Source organism: Ostrinia furnacalis, unplaced genomic scaffold (genome assembly GCF_004193835.3).
Source record: "Ostrinia furnacalis isolate ACB-3 unplaced genomic scaffold, ASM419383v2 OfSCF5055, whole genome shotgun sequence".
Lineage (NCBI taxonomy): Eukaryota > Metazoa > Arthropoda > Insecta > Lepidoptera > Crambidae > Ostrinia > Ostrinia furnacalis.
The window spans coordinates 90,672-100,859 of NW_021135294.1; the positions used below are offsets into that span (position 1 = coordinate 90,672).

Here is a 10,188-nt window from a genome sequence, read left to right on the forward strand (position 1 = left end):
GACCCAGCTAAAAATCAGTCATATAATATATTGTAATCTCCCAGCTGGTGTTACACTCGCATGCAACAAGTCCTATTTGTAAAAATATTATATTAGTCTCTAAAATATGCCTAACGTGTATGAAATATTTCGAAATTCCTAAAATATTAATAATAAACTCGCATCGTAGAGTGTACACCAGCCTTTAGAACCCTTGTAACCAACTAGACTCATAAATAAATACACATTTTCAATTAATTTCGTCACAAGTATTGCTTATAATGGTATAAGCCAATAATAAATCGCATAATTATTATTTATGTTAATGAAATATTTTTATATTAATTAGATTATAGTCGTAATCTCACAAAACGCGTGTTATCGCCTATAGTTCCTAGAACAATCAAGAGTAAACCAGGGAAATAACTAGTTTATTGTGTACTCATTCATAAATAGAATACTGTATTTTATATCATGATAATTGAAAAAAAAACATTTTTTATGAATTCCAGAAATTCCAGGAAAATTCCATATAATATTCATTATTACGGAATCTGATTGAGAGTTCCGTTTATTTGCAGTCTGTTTTCTTTGGTTTTGGTCGGGAAATAAGTGATTAAACTAATTCAATTTCTTTCAAAAAATGTCATTAATACCACGCAAATTATTTAATTGTGTGTTATTTGGTTAATAAAGATATGAAAAGACCTTGGTGAAAATGAATGAAAACAGACTTAAATTCATATCAAAAAGGGACAATACTGATTGTTGCCGTGAACACCTCATTAAACACGATGCACTTTTACTAATGTTAGTTGTTACTGGCGATGCAATTGAACCGAATGGCGAGACGTAAATGGGTTGGTTATTCGACAGATTTGTTATAATTTTTGTTGATGGCGAAATCATGCTTTAAGTTTTTTGTATGCGTTGATTTTTTGTTTATTGTCAACTATTTTGTTTTGGGGAAAAAATGTTTTAGCAAATTGTATAAAAGTTATCCAACTGTATATTCTGTAGATTCATCGCAGTTTTTTACACCTGACGATTTTGGCATTTATGCTGACTTTCGTGATAAAAAATCAGCAGATTCATAAGAATACAGCAGTCGTCGGTACTTGGTGGTTTCCCTGCAAAACGTCTCGTGTAAAGAGCTCTGTGATACCTGGAATAATTCCAGATATTGTCTGGAATTTTATAAAGACACTTTTGAGTGTGATTGGACCTGGTATATTCTATAATTTAATGATTAATAGCCATCGAATATTATTTTGCTAATGACATGGAATGTTTGGGGGAGCTGTCTCGTTTTACGCTTTAGTAAGAATATGTTGCAAATATATTTAAGTAAAATTATTCTTGTTGTATCATTTACCTTGATCTTCCATTTCTTTCTCTTGATCAGTTTTCTATTTGCTCAATTAACTCTGAAGATTAATCTTTGATTGAAATAACATACCTTTTTTCATGCATAAAATGTTTGTAGCTTGTGAGAAATGATTGCATTTCTTCTTCCTTTTCTATTGTCCAAGGTATTTATTACATCTTTTTTTTACTCTTGGTATATTAAAATTAAGTCAAAACCTTTATCGATACATTTTTGATTTCCAGTTACACTTAATATCAGCACAATTCCCGCAACACATCGACCTCCAAAAGGTCGGAGAAGTCAAATTTAACCATGAAAAATACAACGTTCTAAGGCCAACATTGCACAAAGTCGAAGACTATTTCCGCAACTTTATGATGAGACGTGACAGTACTGATTTTCCGACAAAACGGGTGTTTATTGACCATAATGGCTTCCGACATTATTGGAGTGGTTTTGAAGAAGTCGAAAAGAATTTGAGAAAGTCAGAAACACCATCTGATGTGAAGAATGACACAGAAATTGTTACAGCAACAAATAGAAATGTTAGTAAACAAAACAGCACAGTTACTAAAAGGCTGCCCAAAAGAAGAAAGAGGCTTAAGTCTATACCAAGTACTAATATTTTGAGAGCGTCAAATGGTACTCGAACTATCGCGAAAACGTCATTCTTTTGCCCGTTCTTTGGAGTTGTAACTATGACTACTTTTTTGGACTAAATAAGTTAAAAATTATACGAAAGTTTCACTTAAATAGGTAGGTATTACCAAAGCTATTGAATACTTAGCACTCATCTGATTGTAAACCTATGTGATCCAAAAATCATAGATGGGATTAGGAATTCCTTTGGTTCCTACTTTGCTTTGCTGTATTTTGTTACAAGACCTTTTTTGTTTTTATTTAAATTCATAATGCCCACTCTAACTTCACCTTGCCTTGTGTCATAAGATGTTTTTAAGAATTTTGTAAACTATTCGGTCAACAGTTCCAATAAAAGTATAAAATATTTTGTAACCTTTAATGTGATTCACAACTTATTATTAGTCACAGTCTTCTCCCCAGAATCGTTCATGAGTCTCCTATTAAACCTTCTAGTCATATAAGGATCATCTTCCTCATCATCCAGCCTATACCTATCAAAAGTGCTTAAAAAGCTGTTCAAAGCTGTCCTAAAAGCTCTTCTATAGCTGGTCACGGGCATTTTCTCTCGCAACATCACTACTGGTTCGAATGGTATCACCATGCCTGCTGCAGTAGCTATAAGTGGTATAAGTGGCGCTGGAAAATAATAGGTGATCAATTCCATAGCACCATTTACGATGCACGTCCCTATGTTCCGAAGGACAGAGTTCACTTTGGGGGTTGCAACGAAGTTAACGAAAGGTTTGGTTATTATTTTGCACAACTTCTGAGTAAGTGTTTCGGGTACAATAATCAGATCTGCTCGCCGACTTGATTCGTTCATTGGAGTTACTATTTCATTTTCTTCGATTGTTATAGGCTTTTCTTCTGGTAGTATGGTGATGACGTCGGTTTTGGTCGAGTTTTCATACTGGTCGTTGATTTCTGGTTGTTGAGGCTGTAATGTAGGCTTTATTTATAGCTCATGTTATCCATTGTAAGAATGATGATAACAGGATAGGAAGGAAAAACTGTTTTTTGTGGTGGCTGTTGTAAGGACTTTGCTTTCTTACCCGAGCAGAGGGTAATTAATTAGTGAAGTAGGTACCTATGGCTATACCTAAGTATGATTGTATTTTGTAGTCAAAGTAGGTCTACATAGGGTACAAATTAATACTTACAGCACATAATGCATTATAAATAAAGTAAATATAATACACAAGCAACGAGCGATTCAGATGAAATATTTTCATTTCACTATAATTTATTCACGCATGCGTTACTCAACATTTCGATAACAATGAAAATACTTACAATTTTATTGATTTGGCTGAATAAAACAAAACATAAATCTATGTTTATGGATTTTTATAAATACTTATAGAAATATCGTAAGCCTACTTATTTTATCATACTTATTAGGTACTAAAGCCTGCTCGCACACTCACTGCGGGCGCGCGTCGCACAGTCGCGACAGCAATATAATTACGCGCGAGCGATAAGGATGGGTAGCTTGGGGTCATTAGACAAAATTCTACGTGCTCACGGACCAGGCTTTACTAGATCACACACCATGGTAATCTTTGGGTAAAGTTTAACAAATTAAGTACCTACTATGTTTGGGACATCAAAAGTAGCAGTTTAGCGACCTCTTCCAGACGTCCTTCGGGATAGGACAGCAGTTATTTGCAGAGGGGGAAAGGGATAAAAATAAAATTATCTTTTCTCTGATCCGCAGTGAAGTCATTATCATCGTATTATGGTCATTTAGTATCCACTACAGGAGCACGACTCCCTAATTTACCAGAAACAAACTTAAAATTTGGCCCATACTTCCCACACTGGTCAAACGGGTTGGAGAGGCCTGATGTTTGAATATTTGTCCCTTAGTCGCCTCTCACAATTTCCACGAGAAGAGTGGAAATCCTATCCATCATATCCTAGAGTGGAGTTAACACTATGGTTCCAGCAGTACCGTAGTGATAGATTCTGGAATCAAGTTCACGTACCGGCAAGCGCAGCGTGGCACATTCACCCACGAGGTGGTGGATAATTATGACCTCATAAAGATAGCAGGAAGGCGCTGGATGCAGGCCGCTGCCAACCGGCCAATCTGGAAATCATTGGGGGAGGTCTATGTTCAGCAGTGGACATCTTATAGCTGAGTGATGATGATGATAAAGTGAGTTTTAATCCGAAACACGCGTACAATTTTTTACCACAGTAACATCGTGATAAATACCTAATAATTTTCAAACCGTGAAGCAGTTAATTGCGGAATTTTCGCTGTGCTTTTAATTATAAACAGTTATGTGATAACAGAGCAACCATCGACATGGCGGGATTAAAAGTGAATTTTCTTTTGCTATTTGTGATTTTTGTGGCGATAGTTGATGCTATTCCTCAGGTAAACAAATGGTTATGTTACTAGACCTACTTAGGTATTGTTTGTTTTGATAGTGAACTTGACCTCTATTCGGAAAATTGACTTACGCCCGTTTTCACCATCAATCCCAAATTTTTAAGTGAACCTTATGGTAACATTTAACAGGAATTTTGTGTTCATAGGGCTCACTTAAAAATTAGGGATTGATGGTGAAAACGGGATTAAGTTATCTACTTCAAATTATATCTATGCCTTTAGCCACATCTCATAATATATCTGATTAATTTCATTGTAACCTACCTAAGTGTTTGACTTTCTCAATCCACCAATATTAGATGCGTGTATTCTTATAAAATTATATTCTTTGGATTTCTATCGAACGGAATTTATTCCAAAACCTTCCCAGTCCTGTGAAACCAAATGTAGCTTACTGACAGTAATTCTTATCAAGCTATCAAAATCTTTTCAGGAATAGGTAGGTAAAACTAACGGTTATTTAATTAATGTTTTTCTTCTACAAGGTTCCCTACGACTACATCCCAATAGGGCGCCGGAGCCATGTTGAAACGGAGTTGTCCCAGCACCCTTCTGACGTTAACCTGATCTACGAGAAGCTGTTCCCTTCGAGGAGGAAGTGGAGGGATGGCTTGGTTGTCTGATGACGAGTTTTTTGACAAATAAACCTTTGAATAATACCATTTCTAGTCTCCTTAGTTAGTTTTGCAGGGCAGTTGAATCGCACTTAGCCTCTTGATTGCCCAATGGCCCCATTGTGCGCAATATTTTATAGTCTTTTAAGAAGATAGGCTAAGTTACACTACCTAACTTTAACCGAAACTATAACTTTTTTTTATGCAAGACAAGGCAGGTATTTGACCGCAATCGCACCTGGTGTTAAGTGAGATGCAGTCTAGGATGGTAATATCTGTAGATGTTAAGTGCCTATTCACTCTCACTTTGAAAAGGCCCGGATTATAGTGTTCCGGAAAGACAGCAGGCAGCGAATTTCAGTCCCTAGCTGTTCGCATTTTAAAAGAGTATTTGTCTTTCGTGATTAACGTTAAACGTGGTTAAACCATTTAGTACTGTGACATCAATCTGATTTTTAGGAAAACTTTCATAATTCGATTTTACTAAGTCTCCTAAGAACATAATCTTTGGATATAAATAAAACAAGGTATCGACAGCAAGCACACTTCACACTTTAATAAATTACAATAACAAATAAAATATAACCAACTACATAAGCCAATCATTTAACACAGAAAATCCAGTAATATAAAAATAAAAGACAATTAATCTAAAAATAGGCAACATTATACAATTAAAATTTGAGTTAGTGGGATAACTAGTCTAAATTTACAAATCGGGCCAAGAAAAATGACGCCAAATAGTTTTCGTCGGGTATTCAGGGATTCATGCCAGGTCTGTGGTTGTAGGTAGCTAGATGGTGCTGAGGTTCACTGCGGTGCAAAGAGCTACGAGCATCTGAAAAATATTTTTTTATTTTTTGAAAGTTATTTGTGAAATTTATATTTGGGTAAGTAGTTACAACATAAATTAAATTTAGAAGACACAGCTTCACACAGTTTGTAGGTACAACCAAATTTTGAAAACAATAAATTTCGCCTGTTTTTGTACATTAGTGTGAATTACTTGCTCTGTGAAACCCGGGACAAACTTGGCATTCACTGGATGGGTTTTTATTGGCGGTCAAGCTGTAGATCCTGGCTATACAGAAGTTGTAGCGGAGGGAACGAGAAGGGAGTGGGAATAGTCAGAATAGTTGTTCTGTGAATCTCACCTTAGCCATTAATGTCCGTCGTGAGGATTTACTGACGCTATACTTGTGGGTGGAGTTACTGACGCTAATACGGGGGAGGGCACGGGAGCAGCTAACTCCGCGTAGTGAACCACTAGTTTTAAAAACGGATAGTTCGAAAGAGCGGGCTCTCTAACTTTAGTTTGCTCTGTGAATCTTCTTACTTTACCAACGGGGTTAGCAACAAGCTGAAATAGCACGGAGAACTGACGGCCGATGGGACAGCAAGGTTCTGGAGTGGGGGTCATGTACCAGCAAGCGCAACGTAGGACGTCCATGCACAAGACGACCTCATAATGGTAGCAGGAAGCACAATCTCGAAATCATTGGGGGAAGTCTATGTTCATCAGTGGACGTCCTGTGGTTGAAATGATGATGAATCTCACCTTAACCCTGTGTCCCTCANTCCAAATCATGAAAAGTACAGTTAAGAAAAGGGCAAACAATACTAGGGCGTCCCCCTCAAGCGACGATAACAGTGATGGAAATGCAGTAAATACTAGGGCGTACCCCCGAAGCGACGCTAATGTCATCAGAGCACCCGAGATATCACCCACGATGCGCATAGCGAGCTGGAACGTGGGCTCGATGACAGGACGCAGCTCAGAACTCAGCGAAGTATTACACCGAAGACGCATCAACATTTGTTGCATCCAGGAGACGAAATGGAAGGGGTCCAAATCGCGTAACATCGGGTATGATTACAAGCTGATTTATCATGGAACAAGGACGCAGAATGGAATCGGCATTATAGTAGACAAACACTTTCAAGATCGCGTAGTTGAGGTAAACAGAGTAAGCGAAAGACTAATGTCAATCAAACTTGCCCTGGACGATCAAACGTGCATGAACATCATAAGCGCATACGCTCCCCAGTCCGGAACCCCAAGTTCGGAAAAGGAATCTTTCTGGGAAGAAATAAGTGATCTGCTGCAGTCGATACCAAACTGTGAGTCGAAGTTCATCGGCGGCGACTTGAACGGTCACGTTGGTAAGACAACTACCACTTACCAGAGAATACATGGCAACTTCGGTTATGGTAAAATCAACCCGGAGGGAGAGAATATCCTTCAAATGGCACTGGCACACGATCTTGCAATTATTAATACTTTCTTCACGAAACCTGTAGAACATCTAATAACCTATAAGAGTGGTGGGGCATGCACTCAGATTGATTACATTCTAGCTGATAGAAAACAACTAAAGACATGCAAAGACTGCAAAGTCATACCCGGGGAACCTCTTACCTCACAACATAGAATATTAGTGGCAGAGTTTAAAATACCAAAAACATACAAAGTCAAGAAGGAGAAAATCATAAGAACACGTTGGTATAAATTGGAGGGTGAAGAAGGTCTCAGACTGTGTGAAGACATTGCACAACATCTCCAGGAGCAGCAGGATGATACAGCCGACGCAATGTGGAGAGATTTTCAATTATACTGTAATGAAAAAGCAAAACAACATCTGGGTGTATCTAAAGGTGCCATCAATAATAACAAAGATACTAGCTGGTGGAATGAAGAAGTGAGAGAAAAACTGGAGACCAAGAAAACACTCTTCAAACTATGGCAACAGACAAAAGACGATGTTGACCACCAGGCTTATAAAATAGCTAAGAAAATCGCAAAACGAGCCGTCGCACAGGCCAAGGCAACCGCCAGGGATGATTTCTATGCCAAACTTGAGACTGCCTCAAACGATAAAGAAATATTCAAGCTGGCGAAACGTAAACACCAAAGTGGTAGGGATACTGCCACAAACAAATTTATCAAAAACGAGCAAGGAAAACTGCTAACATCAAACGAAGACATCAGGGACCGTTGGAAAGAATACTACACAGAATTACTAAATGAGGTATTCCCTAGCGAGGCACTACAAGATATCCCTGCTACAGAAGGTCCTATCCCATGTATAGAGCCTGAAGAGGTAACTCTAGCAATCAAACGAATGGCAAATAACAAAGCCTCTGGCCCTGACGATGTCCCTGCTGAATTCTGGAAGCGAATGGGAGAGATCGGCGTGCTGTTCCTGACGAAACTATTCAACAAGTTCTTGGTCGATGGAATTCCCGATGAATGGCGAAAGAGCTTTCTCGTCCCTTTCTATAAAAATAAAGGCGATATAAGACTCTGCGGCAACTACAGAGCTATAAAGCTAATCTCGCATTCCTTCAAAATATGGGAAAGAGTCATTAATAAAAGGTTACTTGAAATAACTAGCGTTACTGAAAACCAATGCGGATTCGTCGCCGGTAGATCCACAACTGATGCCATACACTCGGTCAGAATACTAATGGAAAAGTACAGAGACAACAAGACAGACTTGCACATGATATTCATCGACCTAGAGAAAGCTTTCGACCGGGTACCGAGAGAATTAATCTGGCACGCGCTAAGGGCTCAGAGTGTGCCCGAGCATTACATAATGATTGTCAAAGATATGTACCACCAAGTATCAACCAAAGTGCGAAGTCCAGCCGGAACAAGCAAAGAATTTGGCGTGAAGGTTGGGGTGCACCAAGGCTCCGCACTCAGTCCTCTGCTGTTTAATGTTGTTATGAATCATCTCACCTCAAATCTGCAACGAGCGCCGCCATGGGACATCCTATATGCGGACGACGTCGTAATGATCAGTGAAGATGTGAACAACCTACAGCAGATTTTAGAAAAGTGGAGGGAAGCTCTGGAAACATCTGGTCTGCGAATAAGCAGAGAGAAGACCGAGTACATGCACTGCAACTTTAGTGGCGTCAACAGCAAACACACCATCTGTCTGCAGAACACCCAGCTAAAAGAAGTGGACCATTTCAAATACCTAGGGTCAGTCATCAGTAAAGATGGGTCGATAGACACTGATGTCACCCATCGCATAAATACTGGGTGGATGAAATGGAGAGAACTATCCGGCGTGCTATGCGATACCCGAATGCCCGTGCGCATAAAGGGACGAGTATACAGAGCAGCCGTCAGACCAGCCATGACATACGGATCCGAATGCTGGCCGCTCAAAAAGCAGTACGAAAACCAATTGCACTGCGCTGAGATGAAGATGCTCAGATGGGCAGGTGGTGTAACTAGGCTGGACCATGTAAGAAACACACACATAAGAGGCACCTTTAAAGTGAGACCTATCCCAGCTAAATTGCAGGAGAGCCGTTTGCGGTGGTACGGACACGTCATGAGGCGACCACCCGACCATATGACCAGAAAAGTGCTAGACATCCAAACTAAGCCCCGCGGACGAGGAAGACCCCGAATTACATGGATGTCTGTAATCAATAACGACCTCAAAGAAGCCCAAGTTAACAGTAAGACAACCCAGGACCGAGCCGCCTGGAGACGCATGACGCGGAGGGCCGACCCCAAATAAAATGGGAATGGGCCAGGCAAAGTAGTACAGATCGTCATAAATAGCGTTTATGTTATTCTGGTCTTTATACAATAATACTGTAAAGTTTTATCAAAATCTATTCAGTAGTTTTTGCGTGAAAGAGTAACAAACATCCAGACATCCACACAAACTTTCACATTTATAATATTAGTAAGAAGAAGTCCGTGTGAAGTCTTAGCAAAGCGCCACGCGACGTTCGTTATTTTCAGCCAAATGACGTCCACCGCTGGACTAAGGCCTCCTCCAAGGATCCTGCGCTGCCCGCATCTGTCTTATCTGTGCCCGCATCCACGTTCTTCCCGCGACCTTCCGCTGATCGTGGGTCAAAGAGAGGTGGGAATAGTTCCGTAATAATATCATACATTAAAATCATTATCCTTTCCTTTCCAGTGAGATATTGGCTAATCACATTATTTAATTAATAAAAATAATAAAAATACATACAAATGCTTTTTTTATTTTGTGCATTATTTGTACAAAAACAAACCTATAAGCTTAAATAGGTTAATAATAATAAAAAAACTGAAGACTGTATGGCATAATGCCTTTGCTTTTTCCTTAAAAAAAGTCAAATTGTCACTGTCATTGTCAAACAATCAAATTGTCAAAAAAATTACG

At 39.0% G+C, this 10,188-nt stretch overlaps 1 protein-coding gene across 1 annotated transcript; it reads left to right on the forward strand.

Annotated features, from left to right (window-relative positions):
• Nucleotides 1-787: 787 nt before the first annotated feature.
• Nucleotides 788-2,067, forward strand: LOC114360497 (uncharacterized). The gene is made up of 2 exons (XM_028315219.1): nt 788-831; nt 1,557-2,067. Exons 1-2 carry the CDS (start codon nt 788-790, stop codon nt 2,065-2,067), a joined length of 555 nt encoding a protein of 184 aa, XP_028171020.1.
• Nucleotides 2,068-10,188: the final 8,121 nt, after the last annotated feature.